At 36.1% G+C, this 24504-nt stretch overlaps 1 protein-coding gene across 16 annotated transcripts in view; it reads right to left on the minus strand.

Moving 5' to 3' along the window:
• Window positions 1-24504, minus strand: part of LOC117920112 — an 81024-nt gene that overhangs the window by 53428 nt on the left and 3092 nt on the right. For 9 of the 16 annotated variants that reach the window (XR_004652201.1, XR_004652200.1, XR_004652197.1 and 6 more), the window contains exons 3-8: window positions 18726-20152; window positions 14220-14327; window positions 13606-13833; window positions 12360-12476; window positions 11975-12091; window positions 10120-10353 (exon numbers count right to left, since the gene is read on the minus strand). Coding sequence is in view for 3 of the 16 variants with exons in the window: in XM_034837472.1 (XP_034693363.1) it covers window positions 10120-10353; window positions 11975-12091; window positions 12360-12476; window positions 13606-13833; window positions 14220-14327; window positions 18726-18890 (969 nt within the window). In the remaining 13 variants the exon portion in view is untranslated. Of the gene's footprint in view, window positions 1-10119; window positions 10354-11974; window positions 12092-12359; window positions 12477-13605; window positions 13834-14219; window positions 14328-18725; window positions 20153-20471; window positions 22774-24504 lie in introns of those variants that run through there. The other 7 variants (XR_004652196.1, XR_004652195.1, XR_004652194.1 and 4 more) reach the window with 7 other exon arrangements.

Here is a 24504-nt window from a genome sequence, read left to right on the forward strand (position 1 = left end):
TTATCATACCTAGAGTGTTTAACAAATAGTGTATGATTCCCTTGGCTTTAAATATAATTCATGCTTTTCATTGTCTTAGTAAACCTTCTAAACCAAGCTCTAAGGGACTATTTAAGCCCATACAGAGCCTTCTTCAATTGACAGACCTTGTTCCCTAGAAATTTTCTTCTAGACCAAGCGATATCTCCATATAAACCACCTCCTCTTAATTCCCATGGAAGAGTGCATTATTTACATCAAATTGCTATAAGGGCCAATCAAACTTAGTAGCAAGAGATAGCAATATTCAAAGTTAGTACTAAGAGATAGCAATATATAAATAGTATTTATCCTTACCACCAAAGCAAAGGTTTCTTGATAATCTATCCAATGATTTTGAGTATATCCATTAATTATAAATCTTACCTTATGCCCCTCAAGTGTCTCATCTGCCTCATATTTTACTATAAACACCCACTTACGACCAACCTATTTCTTCCCAACTGGAGATCCAAAATATGTGGAAAAACCATTCCAAGCCCCAAATCATAAGGGTTCATGCATCCAAACATCCTAAGAATCTAGATCTAAGCACAACAGAAGTTGTCATAAACGAAAACTTAGATCTAGGGGTTTACAACATTTTTCCTATGATCTAGATGTCCCTAAATCAAAATCCAATCAATGAAGAAGGTCTCAATCACCTCGTGATTCCCCCACCCGATTACTCCTCCCTTGAACCTTTGCACTTATGTAGAGTGGCTACACACCTTTTGAGTGAGAGTGAAAGAGAGAGAGAGAGAGAGATAGAGATGGAGGCTCTTTGGAAGATAAAGACTAAGAGTGCGTCTAACCTTAAACTCCTAAAGGTTTTATATAGACTTCCTTGTGTGTTTAAATGACTTTGGCCCATCTATAAATTGGGTCATACTCAATGAGTCTTAATTAATTAATTAGCTCTATTGGGTTTCAATTAATTAATTAACCCAATCCCAAAAACCCAAAAAATAATTAATCATAAAATCCTGTGCAGCCTTGCACTTTTACCAAAATGTCCTTTACACTAAATGATTAATTCTTCATAAACCTCAAGCTTTCGTGCCAAAAAAGAATATGAACTCAACTGGGAACCATTAAAACCCATAGAAAATTCTTAACTCCCTCATAATTCAATTATGAAGTTGACTCAACATTCCACTAAAGTTCGTTAACTATACTCCAATACCCTATGAAATTATATTAAGATGAAAATTGATTAAATCCAAATCACTACATGTCCATAATCTAATAAGGTAGATACTATCAACCTCCCAAGATTAACTCAACTATTCTTAAGTCTGATATCCTTTTATTTTGTGATCAATTGACCTATTATAATCCACAAAGAATATATGTCAAATTCCACTTAAGGAATTATTTAGATTACATGATCACAAGTCCTTAAGATCACCAAAGGAGACGCTTTATCTCAATTCTATGAGATATCACAATGCCTATTTTGAGAATACCTATTGTCATGTGTTTTAATCTATAGTGACTCAATCTATAAGAAATATATGACCACCTTACGATCTCATTCATGGGTCAAAGTCACTGTAAACTTCAACATTAGCTCAATATTCTCTCAAAGTTGAGAGCTCATGCAGCATAATAGTTTAGTGAAGTCATGACTACCCGATAGCTAATATCATGATTCATCGTAAGTCCTATCTAATATGCAACCATACATACTAGTGCACTCACCGTGGGAAACTCATCTCGATGACTAAGACAAGTCATTCTTCTAATTAGGAGGTAGTGCACTAAACTCTCAAATAGGTTGTCTAATTCCATGAATCAGTTGTGAACAACTTACCATCTTGCAAGGAACTCATGACTCATATTTATTGTGTAACTCCCGATGTATCCAAGTCATGTACAATGCAAGTGATATAGGTGTGAATGCTCAAATAAGAAATAATACAATCATGGATATAAAAGTGAAATAAAAAATCATAATAAACAAATATATATAAATAAAATTTTATTTTATTACATCATGTCATACTTTTAAAGGCTCTATCCTAACAGGTTGATCATCTCTTTCTACATTGTCCACTAACTTTGGGATTATGGCACAAATTAGTCAGTCTTGTCAATTTGGATTAAGTTCCTCCAAAGCGTATATGCAACATGTTTACCATCTCTTATAAGGGTTTAAGGAGTACCAAGAGAGGCAAAGTCCCCTAGCAAATAGCTTGCCTCACTTTGATTTGGATCTTGTGGTAGGAACTAACTAGTAGGATTTTTTAGGACAAGGGGAGAACTTTAGAAACTATATGGGACCTAATTCAATTCAATTCCACCTTTTGAGCATCCTACACCAACATTTTTAAAGGCATTCCTCTCAATATTATTCAACTTGATTGTAACTATGTGTAGAACAAAAGGGTGTGGTTAGCAAGGAGAGGAAGATTTTGGTTGGAGATATTATCAACCATATGGAATATTAAGTTGTTTTTTGCATATTCCCATGCATTGTAAAGGCCTCCCGAATATAGTGGAGGAGTTTAGTCTAATACTTTTTTATTATTTATTGTATTTTAGGGAGGATTCCTCATCCTTCTCTTATACTTATTACCATATTTAATACATACTTTGTTTTTATAAAGGAGAAAACACAACTTTCCTTTGAGAAAGTAGAGCCCTTGAGAAATTATCTCATTTAGAGGTATAGTTAATTGCTTACATGGACAAGAAGAAAAGAGCATTTGGTATTAGAGACTAGCCTGTTCTTAAAAAGGCTTTGCTTAGCAAACGGTGTTAAAGGTTTACCTCTGGAAGGATGCCCCTTTGGAAATGGGTTATAGTGGGGAAGTTTGGAGAAGAAGTAGGTGGCCAATGTCCCCACAAAGTGAGGTATGTGCATGGGGTTAGGTTATGAAAGGCAGTAAGGAAAGGATGAGAAGTCTTCAAAAGTATAAACAATTTTGTTACAAATGAAGGCAATAACATGAAGTTGTATGGACATTTGTTGTGGTGAATCTCCATTATCTTTTTCCCTTTCTTGTTCTCAATTATCAACTTAAAGGATGCTTTGATCATGGATGTGTGGGAACATTTCCATGGTTAGGAGTTGGATAGGATTGAGGGCTTTTTCATGATATAAGAAAAACCATTAATGAGAAATGTAGAGGATAGATTGATTTGGAAGGAATTAAACTCTATTATCATTTGGAGATAGAATTTGGAAAGGAGTTTCCTACAACAGTTATCGGAATTCATGGATCCCATCAAAGGTGTGGTTATTTGAATGGGATGTGGCTTGAGAGAGGATTTGGATGTAGGCTCAATTAAACCGGTGAGGTTGGAATTTGGTAAATCGTTGCTATCTTCAACAAGGATGAAGAAGAATAAGCTATTTACATCCTTGTTCATTTGCAAAATCATTGTTAATTTTACATTTGTTCAAATTTTTTGATAGACAAAGATCAAATCTATTAAAAGCCCTAAACAAAAAAGCACACAAAAATACACATGGTGTACAGAAAGACGCCAAAAGGTCATACAAAGTGGAGAGTGAGACAACAAAACAACACCCTCTCCATACTTAGAGCCTAATTAATCAATGACAACCACCATAGACATTGAATGATTACCTATATACACTCTAACCCATCCCAAGAAACTATATATAAAGAAATGTTTGATTGTTTGATCTACTTTTTCCGTTTCTTCAAAAGTTCTCTTATTCCTCTCCTTCCAAATGATATAAAATAAACATAAAGGAGTGCTCTTCAAGCTTTCTTCTTCTTCTTCCCAACAAAAGATCCATCTTAACCCAAAAGGACACTTCAAATTGAGGAATGTATGGAGAAAAATTGTATTTTTTATTCATACCTTGAAAGTATCCCACCAATGAAATATATATACAACAACAAAAAAGAAAGAATAAGGAAAAAAGAATAGAATAAGAAAGAATCTCTACAAATCAGGGATTATATACATAAATATACATGCAACTATATATATATATATATATATATATATATAGAAAGAGAGAGAGGAGGGGAGAAAGAGAATTATGTGCATGAATTGATGGCAAAACTATCTAGTTTCAACAGTTATATTCTAGGAAACAAAAACTATGCGAAAGCCCATTGTTAAATTAAAAAAACAAAAAACTGAGATAACCTAAAATGAACGGTCAAATCCCTATTTAAACAAATTTTTATTCATCAATTTTAATGTTTCCTAAAAACTATTGGATTGAATTAATTAGTTCAATCTCAACGATTGAATAATAATAGGTTATTATGATTTCGAGCAAGCCACTATGGTGAAATAGATAGACACGTTGCTATATATATATATATATATATATATAATATATATATATATATATATATATATATATATATAGATAAATAGATGGATAAATAAATAGATATAGTTGTGCATATTTTTTATTTTATTTTTTTATTGGAATATAGTTATGTGTATATTTATGTATATAATCCCTAATTTGTAGGGATTCTTCTTTATACTTTCCTTTTTTCCTTATTCTTTCTTTTCTACTGCTATATATATATATATATATTTCATTGACAATTGTACAACTAACAGAGTTGTATATTACAGCTATATATCTTCTACAATTGCATAATACAATAGTAATAATATTCGACAATTGTAATAATATTCAACACTCCCCCTCAAGCTAGTGAATAGATATTATTCATTTCCAGTTTGCTAATAATAGACTGAAATGAAGTACCACTCAATCTTTTAGATAACATATCTACAAATTAACCCTCGGTTAACACAAATGGAGTACAAATTAATCTGTTATACAACTTCTCTTTTATAAAATGTCTATCTACTTCCACATGATTGGTGTGGTAATGTTGCATAGAATATAGTTTCATAGGTCCTTTCCATATAATCTTTAGATCTTCCAAAATTATTTTCAACCATAGAAGCTCACAAACTCCTAATTCCATAGTTCTAAACTTGATTTCTACACTTAACCTTGCAACTATATTCTAATTCTTGCTTCTCCGCATTGTAAGATTAACTTCGAGGAATGTACAATAACCTAAAGTTGATTTTTTGCCATCAATTGATCCAACATAATATACATTTGTGTATGCTTCCAATGTCAATTTAAAGAACACCCTCTTTCCTAAAGTACCTTTTAAGAATTTTAGAATTCGATGTTTTGTTCAAAGATGTACTTCTTTTGGGTTGTGCATAAATTGACTCACCACTCTTATAGCATAGGCTATGTCTGGTCCGTATGAGAAAATGATGCAGCACACAATCATCATTAATTTCTTTTTCTTTTTCTTTTTTTTGATAAATAAGCGCAAAATGTATTAACAAGAGGCAAAAAAGTCACAAAGCATACAAGGAGTATACAAGACAGCTTAGGCCTCGCAACCAAAAGAAGAAGAAACAAAAAACTCACCAACCCTTAACTGGAAGCTAACCACTCCAGAAAGCCTATAAGGGAGAGCAGCTCCTTTCCAATACAATTTAGCCTAACCCCATAAATTACAAACAAAAAAATTTTTAAGCTTCTGAATTGGTAACACCCGCCCCCTCCCCTAAAAGTTAGTCTATTCCTCTCCTTCCAAACCGTCCAAAAAATATACAGCATAATGGATTTCCAAATCCTTTTCCTTTTTATCCCCACAAAAGAGCCCCTCCAGCTAAATAAAACTTCCTTTACAGTTTCTGGAAAAACCCACTGAGCGCCAAACAAACCAAGAACAATATCCCACAACACTTTAGCCACTGTATAGTGTATTAGAATATGATTTACGGTTTCCTCTTCGCAACCACACAAGAAACAACAATTAAGAAGCTGTCACCCTCTTTTCTGGAGTCTATCAAGAGTAAGCACCTTCCCCCAAGCGACTTCCCACGCGAAGAACGCAATTTTGGTTGGAACTCTATCCACCCAAATGTTACTTTTTGGGAAAACGGTGACAATGGGGCTTACCAACAAGCTGTACACTTTCTTGACTCTAAACTACCCGTTTCTTCCTTCTTTCCAAAAAACCAAGTCTTCCTCCAAAGTAATCCTGTGACCCCTCAAAACAAGAAGCAAATTGTCTACCATATCCAATTCCCAATCATTAAAGTCCCTAAGAAACCTTAAATTCCAACCGCCTTGACCGAAATTCTGGTCCCACATCTCTTCCACTGTGGCATTCTTATGAATAGTCATAGCATAAAGATGCGGGAATCTTTGGAACAACACTGTACACCCACACCAAAGATCAGTCCAGAATCTGATTTTGGTGCATTTTCCCACTTTAAACGCCATATTTTCCTAGCACCAAACAGATTCCTTCAAGATCTCCTTCCAAACCCCTACTCCAAACGCCCCATTTGCCTTCTTTGTCCTCCAACCAAGATCCTCTTGCCCATACTTCACCACAAGCACCTGCTTCCAAAGATCCCCCTTAACACAAGCAAATCTTCATATCCATTTGCCAAGCAAGGCTTTGTTCAAGAAGGCTAGCTTTCTTAAGCCAAGCCCCCCCTTTTCCTTATCCACACAAACCACCTCTCAATTGACTAAGAGGGCTTTCTTTTCCAGATTACCCCCTCCCCACAAAAAAACTCTTTGCAACTTTTCTAACCTCCTTGCTACTGTCTTTGGCATGCGGAAAAGGGACATTTGATACAAGGGCATACTAGCCATCGTGGTCTTTATAAGTGTAATTCTCCCACCTTTGGATATATATTGACGTTTCCAAAGGGTAAGTCTCCTCCTCACTCTCTCTTCCACCCGATCCCACACGGAAGAGGCCTTATTAGGCGCCCCCAATGGCAGCCCCAAGTAGACTGCAGGCAGCTGTCCCACCCTACACCCTAGTTCCACTGCCATCTCGTCCACCTCTTCCACCTCCCCAATCGGTATAATTTCACTTTTGGTCAAATTAATCCTTAACCCTGAAGCAACTTCAAACCAAAAAAGAATCCAGCTCAAATGCGTTAAGTGTTCTTTCTTCACCTCACAAAAAACGACTGTATCATCATCAAAGAGTAAGTGTGAAATATTGACAGCTTGTCTTCTACCTCGCCGGATGCTACACCCAGAGATAAAAACCCCTTCAACAACCCTCCTAATTAGAACACTCAACACTCCCATTCCCATGACAAATAGGTAGGGGGAAAGAGGGTCCCCTTGGCACAGCCCCTTAGAACTTGGAAAGAACCCGGCTGGCACTCCGTTCACCAAGACTGAAAACTTGGCTATAGATATACAACTCCACATCCATCCCAACCACTTTGACCCAAACCCCATTTTTTGCAAAACCTTCAACAAAAACTGTCAGTTAATGCTGTCATACGCCTTCTCGATATCCAATTTGCAAATTAGGCCTTTCTCTCCCCTTTTTTGTCATGAATCAATTACCTTATTTGCAATTAAAGAAGCATCTAGGATCTGTCTCCCCATGACAAACGCATTCTGATCTGGGGAAACCACTTTTCCTATCACTTTCTTGAATCTATTGGTCAACACCTTAGCCAACAATTTATACGACCCCCCTAACAGGCTGATGGGTCTATAATCCCCAAGGTCCTTAGCCCCCCCTCTCTTTGGTAACAAGACCAGAAACGTATTATTAAGGCTCTTGAGGAAAGAATTTTGCTCATGGAACTCCTTAAACATATCCAATATCTCCTCCTTTACGAAATCCCAACAGTTTTGCCAAAAAGCCACAGTGAAGTCGTTCGGTCCTAAGGCTTTGTCCCCATTCATATCCATTAAAGTAGCATGGACCTCAGTCTCAGAAAAAGGGAGCTCCAGCAACTCCACTTCTTGTTGGCTGATCTGCTTTAACTGCAGTCTCCCTATGTCCGCCTTCCAATCCAAACTTTCTAAGAGCAGTTGTTGAAAGGCGTTCGCTACCCCTTCCCTCACTTCTTGCTCCTCTAATAACCACACCCCATTTATCTTGATTCTGTCCAGGGAATTAACTCTTCGATGAGTAGTTGCCATACAATGGAAATAGCCCATATTTCTATCCCCTTCCCTTAGCCATAACTCCTTTGATAGGTGTCTCCAATGGGTTTCTTCCATGGACACCCACTTAGCGTATCCCTCCTTGGCTTCCTTTTTAGTTTCTTACATCATTAGTTTCTATTTTAAGTTCATCATTAGTTTCTATTTTAGGTTAGTTTCTATTTTCTACATCATTAGTTTCCTATTTTAGTTATTTCCTTTATTTTTACATTACAACATTATTTAGAGGCTTATTGTAATTGTTAGAGAAGAGTTCAATATATCTTTTCAGAATTATTCCTTAATTTTCAGATCCTATTGTGATCTTTATGTTTATTCTTGAGTGTTTTTCTATTTCATTTCGAAACAAACCTTCCGCTACACCAAAAAGAAAATTAGTTTGCCACGTAATCTCTGATAGGATTCTCTATCTACCTTCACATCTTCTTGGGCCTCACAAAGCTTGTGATTCTATTCAATGGATGTCTCCACTGGTTTACACCCTAGTTTCCCTATATCAGTTGATAAATCCAGCACATACTTTTGTTGGAATATAAAGATCCCATGTCAAGAGGGGGTCACTTCAACATCGAGGAAGTATTTTAACCTACCAAGTTCTTTAATCTCAAATTCTTGCAATAAACACCTTTTCAATGCCTCCATTCCTTGCATGTGATCTCCTGTTACCACTATGTCATCCACATAAACTAATAAAGGTGTAACTTCCCCTAAAGCAAAATGTTTGACAAACAATATGTGATCATCCTAACTTTGTTTGTAACCCAAAGCTTTCATTACTCTAGCAAACCTACCAAACCAAGTCTTGGGAGACTGTTTTAAGCCATAAAGTGCCTTTTTCAACTTGTACACCTTATTCTTTTCTTACTCAAAACCCTGGAGGAACTTCCATATAGATTTCTTCATCAAGATCACCATGTAAAAAGGCATTCTTTACATCAAATTGCTATAAACTCTATCCATGATTAGCTACAAAAGATAATAGGATTTTTACAGTATTCATTTTTGCAATGGGAGGAAATGTTTCAAGATAATGTATCCCATAAGTTTGAGTATACCCCATAGTTACTAATCTTGCCTTATACCGTTCAAGTGATCCATCCGTTTTATGTTTCACAGTGAGAACCCATTTACATCCAACTAACATCTTTCCTTGAGGCAGTTCCACCAAGTCATATGTTTTGTCTTTCTCAAGTGCATTCATCTCAACCTTCTTTCCACTCTTTAATTCTCAATGCTTAAGAGACAGTTTTTGGGATAGTAATAGTGTTGAGGCAGATAAAAAAACTTTTATGACCACTAGACAGCTTCTCATTAGGACACAAAGTGAGACAACAGATATGCCAGTTGTTGAGTACATTTCCTAACACTCTTTATAATTGCTATAGGAAGATCATAATCATCAACAATAGGCACATTACTTTTATAATCTTCTGAATTAGGAGTTACCTCAATATTATCAACACCAAAGATTGATTCTAAATTATGAACCTACATTAATTGAACAAAGAGTTCCTTTCTTCTTGAATATACCTAGAATGAGCGAGTAGCACTCTGAATCTATTTATCCTTTGCTGCCGAACTAGGATTACTTAGATCCTATGCCCACTCCATGCAGTTTTTACCATTCAATTTGCGAACAGTTAATTGAACAGATGGATTTTCAAATCCACTGGGACTTACTGAAGATATTGGTCGTGTGCCTCCTACGACACCTGAAGACACAGAGCTTCTATTTGCTCTATTTGCTGCAGTCATGGCTTTGATACCATGTATGCAGAATAGAGAAGAAAAAAGGATATTCTTATTATTAAACAATTCTGAAATTACATGGGAATAAATAAGCCAAGGTTTGAATCTTAACCGTGTAACAAAAAAACCACAAATCTAGGACCTAACAATTTTGACAGTATCTGAAATTCCAAATCAGATCAATATAACCAGTTCATATTTATTTGAAAATAAAACAAAAACTTTAACAAACAACCCTAATCCTAATATTTCTACAAAAATGAAGGAAAAACAAAATGTTTCATTTCATTACTCTCTTGTTCTGATTCTTTTCTGACAATAAGATAGTGAGAAATTAAAACAAAGAGGAACAAATCTAGAATACATACATTTATTGGAAATGGCACTTCAAACTCCATGTTTCTCTTCTTTTTCCTCCTTTTCTTGCTCTTCTTACACCTCATAAAAGCCTCAGCTTCCATCATTGCAGCAAGGTTCTTGAAGTTACTCAGATCTGAAAGCATTTTGAACTCATCTAAAGAACTCATGACTTCCTCATTTTTCGTGCATTTTTTCTTAGCCTCTTGTGATATCCTTTCTTCATCAATTTTGAAGTTTGAAACCTACAATTTAAGACCCAAAAGGATGGGAAATTAAATTCCATTGTAAAATTGCAATAGGTGACATTAGATAGCTTGCATGCTGAATAATCTTGGTCATCCTTTTCATCATCGTATTTTGTGTGCATGTTATAAACATTCCACAATAGATCATCATAAGCACAACTTATTGAATAGTATTAATTGCATTTATTGGGAAGATTAAACTACTGTACTGGTACATATTCACTCCAACAAGAAAAAAAAAAGGGGGGGAAATGAACCTTGAACAAGTGAGAACCTATGAGTATATGGGAAGCTTAAGTGACAATTCAACTCATAAGAACCTTTTCCAGCCATTGATTTTCTCATATTTGAACCATTTTGATTACAAGCAGTTAGTTGTTCCTATGGCTATAACTGAGTTTGCCTTCTCTTCATATGCAGAGTCAAAGAAACACTAAAATTCTTAGAAATGCAAAGCTAAAACAAAGCAGTTCAGAAACTGTAACAACTGAACCAAAATCCAAAAGCCAAAAAAATAAAAAATAAATGATCTTTAAAAAAAATTGAATATGAAGAGGGAAAAGAAAAAGGGTTATGTCTTCCCCTTTCCATGGTATTTCACCGATGCCCCCAATTTTTTGCAGATTTTGCTTAGTACACCCTCCACATCAAGTTGTCCAGTTTCTTGAAATTTCAGTTAAATTATCAATTTTCTCAACCCTGGATATTGGAAAAATTTTAGGGATGAGGGAATTAGGTCAGGTATAAATTTGAGGGAATTGAGGAGAATATATAAGGGTATCTATTTGGCTGTTTGTAGACAGGAGAGAGTAAATAAGTAAATATATGGTATACCGGGGCATGTAAGGCAATCTGAAATATCCATTCCCAACCCAAACTCTTTAGGTTTTCTTCCTTGTTCCAAAAACCTGTCCCTAATCCATTTAAAAGCTACCCAAACCTGACCTATTAGGAGTGGGGTAGGTCACCCAAAAGACCCACCATGTTGCCATCCCTAATTAGTATTCATGCACTCAAACTTACGTTTTGGGGCTTTCCACATCAATACCATGTCTTGTCTCAATTACCTTTCCTACATTATTGTTGGTTGGTTTGATTAATTGGATTGACTAGATTGAAATAAATGAGTTTTTAATTCTGCATTGTTTTAGGATTAATTCACTTAAATTAAAAAGGAGAAACAAAAAGGACATGTTCACCCACCCTTCAAAGATCCATTCAAGCTGCCAATTGTATTTTCAAAACTATCAGTAATTGCAACTACTTTAGTTTAGAATGCTATTATGGTGTCTAAAACTTTAACTGTGACAGTCTTTTACACCCTTTGCTTCATTTGACCAATAGCAAAAGAATGCAGAAAGCACCGATCTAACAGATGGCAACTTTCAATCTTTCTAAATGCATCAATACAATGCAACAGCAAGATACTAGGAACAAATATATCAACAAGAATACCTATGGGCAATTTTTTTTTATCTTGTGAGTGGTTCAAGACCCAGGACAAGGCAAAGATAAAGGCAGTCATGCTAGAAATTATTTTAACCAAAAAAATAAGAAAATTACTTTTTAAGGCATAAATCCATAGTGGATAAGAAGCTTAAATGACATTTCAACTCACAAAAAGCTTTTCTGAGACAATATTTTTTGTTACTGAAACTGATTCAGTTTCTGATGCCTTTCTCATATCCACTGCTTTAATTGAGTTTGGCTGCACTCCGGCCTTCACCTCATCAACCTAAAGCAAACCAAATGCAAATATTATCAGGCTAACTTATAGCACACTCAATTTTTTCCAAATATCTGAACTACATAATGCCACAACTTCGACAGCAGTAAAAAGAAATAAACAAGTCAGACAAGCATATTTATAGGAAAACTTAATTTTGTGATAAAAAAGACCAAACAAAAATGTGATTAAGCATACATCCAATGGTAGGTCAAGCTAAAAGCTACCTAGAACTTGCAGTTGTAGATAAAAAGCTTAAAGTGAGAGTTCAACTGACAAAAAGCTTTTCTGGATTGATGTTTTCAGAAACTGAAACTGATCCAGCTTCCACTGCTTTTGCCATGGTCACAGCTTTAACTGTGTCTGGTTGCTCTTGACCCAGCCCTACATCAACCTAAAATAAAACCAAATAAAAAGAACCATTATTCTACCTTATCACAAGCTCAATCTTTTCCAAATATCTGAACTACATCATTTTGATGCAACTAGATGGTGCTCAAAAAGAAAGAAAACAAGCATATCCATAGGAAACTTTTCTAATGCAGCTCAAGATCCAAAGTTTGAAGCAAAGATAAAGAAGGTCAAGCCAGGAATATCTAACCAAATAACAAGAGTCAAATGTGATTCTTTGATATTAAAAATTAAGACCCAAAGGAACATGCTTTAGATAATTTCAATGCCATTAGCATTGTAGGAAAATGCAAATAATAATTTTTAACCATCATAAGACCAATTGAATGACATGAAGTTATAGTTTGTGTCACCAACTCCAATCTTACCTAGAAATCAAAGAAGCTAGAAGAATTTAGTTTTACTGCTAAATTCTAGTGGCTGAAATTAACTCACAAAATGCTTTCCAGGAACACCATTTTCTAATATTACAACTGAATTTATTTCCAATTGTTCAGTCGAATCCAACACCTTATCTTCACATAACACACACACACACACATATGAAAATAAACTAAACCAGGCTTGAAGCTGCAGAGGCTGAAACAAAATCCAAATGAAACAGTGCCAACAAAGAAAAAAAAATTATCAAGAATGTGTGTATATTTATATATATCAAGAAACAAAATCCATCCAAATACCTGTCCCTCCATAGATATGTGCAAATATAATATAAACTAAACCAGGCTTGAAACTGCAGTGTCTAAAACAAAATCCAATTGAAACAGTGCCCACAAAGAAACAAATATCAAGAATCAAGCCAAAAAATTACAGATTGAATTAATAAGAAAGAGGTTAAAAAGAAAAAAGAAAAAAAGAAATTAAAGAACCACATGAAAGTATCAAGCAGCGCACTTGAATTTGAAACTCACGTTTAAAAGGGTAAACAAAATTATAGCTATGTGAATCAACCAAACCAATGAACCTTGCAATTGAAGAATGATCATGAAATGGGAAAAAAGAAAGAAAAAAGGAAAGGCTTCATTTGGTCCTGGAACCCTTCTTTCCTTTTACTGATTCTTTTCCCACAACCAAATAAAACCAGAAAACAGGAATAAGTCTCCAGTGCATACAGTTATTTCATCTTGAGCTTCAAATTCTATCTTTCTCTTCTTTTTCCTCCTCTTTATCTTCTTCTTCCTCATAAATGCTTCAGCTTCCATCATTGCAGCAAGATTCTTGAAGTTACTTAGATCTGAAAGCATTTTGAACTCATCTAAAGAACTCATCACTTCATTTTTCTTGCATTGTCTCTTAGGCTTTTGCAACCCCCTCTCCTTGTCAATTGTGAAGCTCAAATCCTACAAGTTAAGACCCCCAAGGGATGGCAGAAATTAAATTCCATGACAAACTGCAGTAGATGACATTATATAGTTTTTATACTGAATCATTTTGGTCATCCTTTTCATAACTCTCCCTTTTTTTTGGTGGGTGTGTACATGTGTTCGTTTTTGCGTCCATGTATCTCTATGTGATAAAATTTTGAGCAAATCATCATAAGCAAGATTCATTGAATAGTACCAATCACATTTTGACTAAACAGAACAAGTTATTGCAGTAATATATTTTCCCACAAGAAGAAAGAAAGGACCTTGAAGAAATAATTTACTACAGGGTAAGACAAATACCACTCAGATCCTGAAACAATATATAAGAAGCTTAAGGTAAAAAATGAACTCAGTAGAACCTTTTCCAGCACACATTTCTCTGATATTTCAATTGGTTTTGTTTCACATGAGTCAGCTGTTTCTGCAGCTATAACAGTATTTGCCTTATCTTCATATGCAGCATCGACCTGAAATAATGCAATTGTTAGAATTACCAAGCTCAAGGAAAACATTTTTGAAACTGTAACTATTGAAGAAAAATCTAAAAATAAAAATATATAATATATTTTTAAAATGAATTCTGACTCTTAAAACAACAAGCACAACTAGCCGGAGTTCCCAATGACCCTCCAGGAATAGAGAGTTCTAGGCCACTTGACCCTCAATCCAAGAGGGAGAGGCTCATATCTCCTCATACAAGCAACTCAATTAGCCAGAACAGAGCTCTCTTCAACTTGCGCTAGACCCACCAGAGAAACCACTCATAGCATTCATGGTTAAGAGCTGGGATTCCTGTCAAAGCTCCCATAGAAGACCTTTCCAGAGTTGATCCTGGACTTTAACTCCACCCTTGAACCAGAAATCTATGTCCAGTCCAAACTCAGTGACTAAAGAATTCTTTTTGTAAGTATCATGAACCCATCTCTCAAACAACTCTCAAATTGAAGACATGTTACCATTCCATTGTCTTGTAAAACTTCACCTTACAAGTACCCAAGCAAAAATTTGGCTAATTAAGGTAGACAATCATGCTACATGCCACAAGAGGTAGAAAAACCTATAAAGAGTAAGAGAACATTAATGACCTTCACTTTCAGAGACTTGCTCCATCAAGCTTTCACCCATTGCAGAGAATTCCCCACTATTGCCTCCCGTAGGAGTCTAGGTCATGTCTTAGTCCCAATGTGTCAGATCATGCCCTCGGACCAACTATTGATCATCGCCTTGATAAGCTATTGCCTCACCAACTAGCTAATCAGACGCAAGCCCCTCCTTGAGCAGATTCCTCCTTTCACTCCCCATTCTGCAGGGTATTAGCAATCATTTTCAATTGTTATTCCCCTGTTAAGGGCAGGTTCTTACACGTTCCTCACCCATCACCACTAGAAACACCACTTCCCATCTGATTTGCATATGTTAAGCATGTCGCCATGTTCATCCTAAGAGATCAAACTCTCCATAAGATTCATAATCGCATTACATATTAGCTTCCTTGTTTGTAGACAAAGAGAATTCAGACTTATCCTTCATTCCAAGGAATAACTTGTCAAATTCTACTAAAGTAATTACTGCAAGCCCAAAGATTTCATTATTACACATCCTTAGGATCACCCAAGGGGACACACAGTTTCAAAATCTATGAGATATCATGGTGCCTCTGTTGAGAAAACCTATTGCCACCCGCTTTCATCAACAATAACTCAATCCATAGGAAATATATGATCACTTTAGGATCTCACCCGTAGGTCAAAGCCACTACTAATTTAGGCACAAGTTCAATATTCTCACAACGTTAAGAAACAATACAGTATAGCACCTAGGTGAAGTCATAACTACCTGGATAACCTTACGTCATGACTTATCATAGGTCCTATCCAATGTGTAACCATTTACACTAATGCACTCACCATGGGAACCTCATCCCAACGGCCAAGACCAGTCTTTCCTCCAATTAGGAGGTGGTACTCTACAATCTCAAATGGATTGTCTAATCCCATGAACCGCTTGTGAATAAATCATCTACTAGCAAGGATTGCATGACTTGGATCTTTTTTGCAACTCCTAATGCACTCAAATCACATACAATGTAAGAGATGCAATCCAAAATGCTCATAATTAAAATGTTTGGTAATCGTGCTAATGGAAAGAAGACTATTAAAGAGACTAGGTGCAACTAAAACAAAAGACATGGAGGGTGTGAGGGAAAGTGAGACATTCTCAGCTCCAGAAATCAGTATAAGAGTCCCATTAGCAATCTAAATAGACTTAATAGGTAAGGGCCTTAAAGAATCAAGTAAGGAAGAATTACTATTCATATGATCAATGGCCCTTAAATCAGTAACCCAAGTGTTAGAGGCAATGAAAATAAAGGCCAATCTAGAATTACATTCTTGAGAAGACAATCGAGAAACCTGAGAAGTAGAAGCTAGAGGAATGGCGTCAGTAAGGAAAACCTGAGTAGATTTCTTGTTCTTCCTTTCAGCTTGCTTAAGCTTGTAGCACTCTGGATAACCATGCTTCTTCCATCAAACATCTACCATATATTTGGTGCTATTGCAATGAGTACAAACGCAAGAAAAAGAGTCAATAGGAGTAAAAGATGTTAGTCATATGTTCTTCTTATGGACAACCATTGTAGAAGACTCGGAGTGATCTTCTATTTCCATGGTAACCCACCCCTACACTTCACGATGAACTAGTGAATAGGCTTCCTCTAGACTTGGTAAAGGAGAGTTGGCCAAAACACGATCACTAACCTAATCCAAATTGTGATCAAGACTTGTAAGAAATATATAAACTCAATCCTCAATAGTACGCTTCCTTTGTTTCTCAATATCAATTACACACTTGTTCTCATTCAAATCTAGAACCTTTTTGTGAAATGCTTTCTGCTCTCTTTTTTCATATAGGATTACATATGAATATATACTGAATAATTGTATAAAAATAGCCTAGGAAATAATGCCTACAATCATGCTATCAAAGATAAATAAGTAAAGAACGCTAAGAAAATAAAAATTCCTAGGAGATTCTATGTACAACTATACAATTATTATAGCTCATATGCGCTAGAAAAATATTCAATAATTTGTCACACAATCGACTAGAATTTCCAACAAGCAAATTTTCCAACATTCCCCCTCAAGTTGAGGAATAAATATTTCTCATTCCCAGCTTGCTTAAGATAGTTTGAAACTGCCGAGTAGGAAGCCCCTTTGTTAGAATATCACCCAACTACCGCTTTGTAGGAATATAAGGAGTGCAAATCAACCCATTTTCAAGCTTCTCTTTTATAAAATGTCGGTCTTCTTCCACGTGCTTAGTTCAATCATGTTGCACTGGATTGTGTGCAATGCTAATGGTTGACTTGTTGTCACAGTAGAGTTTCATAGGTTCTTTCCATTTGATTCCAAGGTCACTTAGTATTATCTTGATCCAAAGAAGCTCACAGATTCCATGTGTCATAGCCCTATTCTGCTTCTGCACTAGACCTTGCTACCACTGATTGCTTCTTACTTCTCTAGGTCACTAAGTTTCCTCCTAAAAACGCGCAATACCTTGATGTTAATCTTCAATCTATTATTGACCCAGCCCAATCAACATCCGTGTATGCTTCTAGGATCAGACTTCTTCCCCTTTTGAAATGAATGCCTTGGCTAGGTGAAGACTTTAGGTACTTTAGCACTCTAAATAATGCTTCCATGTGCACTTCTCTAAGATCATGCATAAATTGACTTACCACACTTACTGCATAGGCTATGTCAGGCCTTGTGTGAGCTAAGTATATCAATTTCCCCACTTGGCGTTGATATCTTTCTTTATTCATTGGAATGCTTCCTTTTCCTTCATTTAGCTTATGAGATTGTTCTATTAGAGTCTCTACCAGTTTGCAACCACTTATTCCTATCTCCTTTAGTTGATCTAGAATGTATTTCTATTGTGAGATGATGATTCCTTCATTGAAGTGTGCAACTTCAATCCCTAGGAAGTATTTGAGCTTCCCTAGGTCTTTGATTTCAAATTCCTTAGCTAGTCGCCTTTTTAGTTTCTCCATTTTTGCAGGGTCATTTCCTGTCAAGACAATGTCATCAACATATACAATAAGGGCTATTACCTTGTTCATTTCTATCTGTTTGAAGAATAAGGTATGATCCCCTTAACTCTGGTTATATCCCATACTCTTCATTGCCTTAGTAAATCTTCCAAACCAAGCTCTAGGTCACTGTTTAAGTCCATAAAGAACCTTCTTGAACTTGCATACTTTGCCTTGCTCAAATTTTTCTTCCAACCCCAATGGCACTTCCATGTAGACTTCCTCTTCTAGGTCTCCATGTAAAAAGGCATTCTTGACATCTAGTTGTTACAATGGCCAATCAAGATTAGTAGCTAAGGACAATAAAATCCGAATAGTGTTCATCTTTGCCACAGGTGCAAAGGTTTCATGGTAATCAATTCCATGAGTTTGAGTATACCCATTTACTACTAGTCTTGCTTTGTATCTTTCTAGTGTGCCATCAGCCCTAAACTTTGTGGTAAACACCCATTTGCAACCCACCTTCCTTTTTCCTATGGGAAGATCAACAACCTCCCATGTGTTATTTTTTATTAGTGCACTCATTTCTTCCATCATTGCTTTCCTCCAATTGTCATTTCTAAGTGCCTCTTGGACAGTTTTTGGTGTCTCTATGGAATTTAGTTTTGAGACAAAGGCTTGGTAAGTAGGTGATAGTTTTTCATGGGAAACAAAATGGCTCAAGGGGTGTTGAGTACATTGTCTTTTTTCTTTCCAATAGGCAAATCAAGATCATTAAGGCAAAGGAAATCATTGCCCTTTTTTTGCTCATCAAGATCAATAGAATTAGTACCTTTTTCTGGTTGAATGACTGGGGCATGTGGAGTTTCTGGGGCCAGTTGCTTCCTCCTTGAATAGACCTTGAGTAGCACTTGAAGATCCTCCCCCTCTGAACTTTGCATATAGGATTCAAATCTGGGTAACTCAGGGACAGCTTCTGGTGCAGTTTCTGAGGCATTCTCTGGGGCAATTGCTTGGGTATTTTCTGAAGTAACAGCTATAGAAAAATCTGGCATTACTGGTGCAGTGTTTGAGGCATTTTCAGGGGCTGGTTTTTTGGTATTTTCTAGAGTGACTGCCATGGAAAAATCTGATCCCTTAGTTTGGACAGTTTTGGTGGAGTTTTCTAGGATAGAAAGAGTGGCTGGGCTAGGAAAGAATTCCTTATCTTCTGCAAAAGGCTCCCCCTGAAGATAAGGATTAGAAAAAAAAAAGTTGTTTTTCATTGAATGATGCATCCATAGTGACAAAAAACCTTTTAGAAGCTAGGTGATAGCACTTATAACCCTTTTTTTGTAGGAGAAAAACCAACAAAGATACATTTAAGGGCTCTTGGGTCAAGTTTAGATCTTTGATGAGCATAGATATGTACAAAGGCCACACACCCAAAAATCCTTGGGGAAAGGTGGTTGAAACCATCAAATTTTGGAAAAAATCTAGAAAGTGTTTCAACAAGGCTAGAATAGTTAAGAATCGGAGAGGGTAGCCTATTTATGAGGTATGTAGCAATCAAGACAGCCTCTCCCCAAAATGACTTTGGAATATTCATTTGAAAAATCAATGCTCTAGTGATCTCTAATAGATGCCCATTCTTACGTTCGGCTATCCCATTTTGTTGGGGAGTATCATTACAAGATGAATAATGTATGATTCCTTCTTTTTGGAGATAAGGTGTAAGGTATTGATTAAAATACTCTTTTCCATTGTCTAACCTTATTCCTAAGATCTTTGCATCAAACTGATTTTTTAGCAGGTTTTGAAAAATTGGGAAGATTGTGCTAACCTCGGTTTTTGTTTCATGAGATATACCCAAGTAAATCAAGTACAATCATCAACAAACAAAACAAACCAACTCACTCCATAAATGCTATGAACTTTAGTAGGTCCCCAAACATCCATATGAAACAAACTAAATGGAACAAAACTTTTCTTATTACTTAAAGGAAAAGACACGCGGTGATGTTTAACATATTCACAAACATCACAATGGAAGTTTTGAACATTTAGTTTTTCAAATATATTAGGAAATATTTTTTTCAACAATAAAAAAGGTGGATGAACAAGACGAAAATGGGATAACCAAACTTGTTCCTCGGCTGGAGTATGATGCTTTGATAAATACATATGAGGAGTAGGACATGTTGTGCCACTATCAACTTCAAGGAGAAACAGTCCCCCTTCTTCTCTAGCATGCCTAATCACTTTCCTCGTAAGAAGGTCCTGAAAATAACATTCAGATTGTGTAAAGTTGACTGAGCAATTTAGGTCCTTAGTAGTTTGAGGAATAGCAAATTTACTGATAGTTTTGGAACATGTAAGACATTTCTTAATGTCAGAGAAGATGTTAAGAAGACATTTCCTTAACCAACCACGGTTACTAAGGTACCATCAGCAATTTTGATCTTTTGATTTCCCGGGCATGGAATGTAATTAGAAAAGACTTTTGAAGAATTGGTCATATGGTCTGAAGCCCTTGAATCAATGATCCATGGACTGGAAAACTGAATTTTAGAGGCACTCAAGGAGAAGGAATACTTACCTGTTTGAGCAAAATGACTCTCTCAGGTTTTTCTAGCTTGGAAATGAATCTTTTGAGTTTGTCAATTTCCTCCTTGTTGAGCTCCATTTCTTGGCCAAAGCTTTCTTCCTGCTGTTTTCCTCCAATTTCAACAAGATTGGCTTGTGATTTATAGCCAGAATTAACCCCTTTACCCCCATTCCCCTTGAAGAAATTTAGGGGCTTACCATGGAGCTTCCAGCATGTCTCCCTTGTGTGCCTATTTTTCTTGCAATAGCTGCACCATAAGGAGTCTTTCTCACTTGTTTTCTTCCTTTCGTTTCTACCAGAGTTTGCAGCATTAGCCGCAGCACTTCCTTCATTTCCATTTGGTTTTGAGATGGCTAAAGCAGATCTATCCATGGTGTTTCCCTTTTCTAACATTATATTTTTCCTTCCTTCTTCTCCTCTGACTATTGCAAAGGCTTCGTTTAGAGATGGCAGTGGCTCTTTCCCAAGAATTTGGACTCGTACTTGATCCAATTCCACATTCAAACCCGCCAAGAAATCATACACCCTCTCTCGTTCAATGAACTCTTGATGCATTGCTGCATCTATGCTGCACTTCATTCTTAAATTCTGATATTAATCAAGTTCAAGCCAAAGACTTTTAATAACATTGCAGTACTCAGTTACGGAAAGAATACCTTGTTTGGTGTTGTGAATCCTTGTCTTTAGTTCATACATTTGGGCTGCATCCCTTACCTTAGAATAGGTATGACACACAGACTCCCAAATTTCCTTAGTTGTTGAGAGGAACATGCATGTACGGCTTATCTCCGGTTGCATAGAGTTCCAAAGCCATAACATGATTTGAGAGTCTTCTTCATCCCATAGGACAAACCTTGGATCATCCTTACAACAGGTCCACTGAGATGACTAAACTTCCCTTTGCCCTTAATATAAGTCTTTACCAACTGTGACCACTCTAAATAATTTACCCCATTGAGTTTGAAGGATCCTACTATATTCAGGAATTCAGCAAGTGGTGTTGATTGTTGGATTGTGGTTTGGCTCAATATTGAAGAATCAACCTTTGAAGTGTTTGACATTATGAGGGAAAGAAAGGATATGAAGGTCAAAAAAATAGGGGCAATGAAGGCCTAATCTAAAGCAACGTTTCTAACAGAAGGTCAGAAACTAATGAGATATGATCTGAAAAAAATTCCTGACAATCAAGGCACAGGACATTGGAATGCTAGTGATTAGGCAAAGAAAATTCTAACTCCGATACCATGTTCTCATTCAGATCTAGAACCTTTTTGTGAAATGCTTTCTGCTCTCTTTTTTGGTATAGGATTACATATGAATATATACAAAATAGCTGTATAAAAATAGCCTAGGAAATAATGCCTACGATCATGCTATCAAAGATAAATAAGAAAAGTCAAGAATGCTAAGAAAGGAAAAAATCCTGGGAGTATACAGTTATTACAGCTCATATGGGCTGGAAAAATATTCAATAATCTGCCACACAATCTGCCAGAATTTCCAACTGGTAGATTTTCCAACAACATGTTATATCATTGGGCCTTCAATAATCAAACTCCATGAATATTGAGTTTAACTCATTGTAGTATTCTGCAAGGGGGCAACCACCCTGGTGTGATTGAAAGGATTTCTTCATCAGTTCATATACTTGAGAAGAGTCAGAGACATCAAGATAGCTCCTATTGACCGCATCCCAAACCTTCTTAGCCATTCCATACTACACAAAGTGTGACATCAGCTTGTCAATCATGGAATTGATGAGCTAAGACTTGACTAGAGCATCTTCAGCCTCCCAATCATCATAGTTTGGGTCATCCTATGTTGGTGCAACCTTCCTTCCTGTGATATAACCCTTCTTCTTTCTACCATCAATTGTTGGGAACCTTGGATTACTTTGTTCCCTTACCCTAGATTGAATAGGTGCATGCAAAAGCTACCCTAGGCCTCTAGATCCTATGCAATGGAAGCAAAAATCAAAATTTTTAACAAGATAGGAACTAGAGAAAAGCCATTAGAAAAATTTACCTCTAATTTGGATGTTCTCAAACCAATTCCACTCGATGAAAATGAAGAACGAAGAATATGGAAGTCTCGTGCACCCAAGATCTTCCGTCTAATGACTTGAACCACGATCTTGGCACTCCAAAGTGTGAGCTTTGGAAGGGAGGAATCCTAAGCTCTCTCTCTCTAAAAGTGGAAGACAATTGTCTCTCAAAAGGTTATGAAAAACCTAGTCCCTAAGAGAGTATTTATAAGGTTCCTTACTAAGCTTAAGTGACTTGAGCCCACCAAGGTTTGAGTCTCTTAATCTAACCCAAAATGTGTCATAATTGATTAATTAACTACACGAGGTCATCTAATTAATCAATTAGCACAATTCAAAGAACTTTTTCACTATCCCCTATACAACCTTGCATAATTACCTAAATGTCATTATGCACAAGAGTGAACCAAGAGTCAATTCAATTCTCATAAATCATGTCATCATGGTATATGAGCTCAAAGTGAGAACCACTGAGACCCATAAGAGTATTGGCTCCCTCAAAATCCAATTTTGAAGTTGATTCAACATTTCACTAAAGAAAATCAATTACACTCCAGTACCTTATGTAAATAACGAGACGATGCTCTGGTCCATGATCTACTATTCACTACATGCAGACTCCCCATGAACTGGTATCTGTAATCTAACAAGGTAGTACTATCACCTATCAAGATTGTCTCTCCAATCCTTGAATTACACATCTCACTTTTTATGTGATCAATTGACATGCTCTAACTCTAAGGAACATATGTCAAATTTCCACTAAAGGAAATGTTATGGTCATAGTCTTCTAAATCACATGTCATTTGGATCACCCAAGATAACACACTGTTTCAATCCATGAGATATCATTATGCCTATATTGAGAATACTTATTGTCACCAGCCTTCATCAACAGTGACCCAATCTATAGGGATATATGACCACTTTAGGGTTTCACCCATAGGTCAAAATCTCCTCTTGACTTTGGCACAGACTCAATTTCCTCTCAAAGTTAAAAGTCCGTGCAATATAGTAGTTTGGTGAATCATGACAATTGACGGTTTTGCATCATCATTCATCATAGGTCCTTTCCTATGCGCATCACATGCACTAGTGCACTTACCATAGGAAAACCATTCCGACAGCCAAGACAAGTCATCCCTTCAATTAGGAGGTAGCACACTACAATCTCAGATGAATTGCCCAAATCCATGAACCGATTGTAGACAACTCATCACTCTGTAAGGAACCCATGACTTGGATCTTTTGTGCAACTTCTAATACACCAAAATCATGTACAATGCAAATGATGTGAGACGTATATATACAAATAACCAATTATTACAAATGGGATAATTTAAGGGAAACCAAGAATAATAAATAAATAGATTTATAGATGAATCTCAATTTGTTACATCATGTCATACTTTCTAAAGCTCAATCCTAACAGCAATATGAATCTCCAAAATTTGAGACCATACACGATAATTGGCACCATTCAACTCAATAGAAATTGTTGGAAAGGCAGTCACATGAATGGTCACCATGGATGACTTTTTGATATTAGAAACACTTAAAACTATTTTTCCAAACATGATATTGTAACGAAGAGGGTGAAAAAAAGGATGGAAAAAGAGTCAACTAGGCAGCAGCAGCAATTCTTTGCTCTAGTTTTGATACCAACTTGATAAATTGTTGAATACTTTTTCCATATATCTCAAGCCTATTTACACAAGATACACAAAGCTATTTTAGGATAGTCAATTATACAAAATAATAGACTACTATACAAAATAATATACAGTTTGTATAAATCACAATTGTATAATATACACTAACTCACAATTGTATAATATATTCTAACTATTACTAACTCACCCTTTTTTTTTAGGGTGTGTGTTAAGGAATAAAGCAATAGATAGTTTAATGGCAATGCGAGGTCATCAAGTTGCTAGGAGTTCTAACTAATTCACTGTAACTACAAATAGCCATAAAGAA

The sequence above is a fragment of the Vitis riparia genome, chromosome 8, assembly GCF_004353265.1.
Source record: "Vitis riparia cultivar Riparia Gloire de Montpellier isolate 1030 chromosome 8, EGFV_Vit.rip_1.0, whole genome shotgun sequence".
In the NCBI taxonomy this organism is placed as follows: Eukaryota; Viridiplantae; Streptophyta; class Magnoliopsida; order Vitales; family Vitaceae; genus Vitis; species Vitis riparia.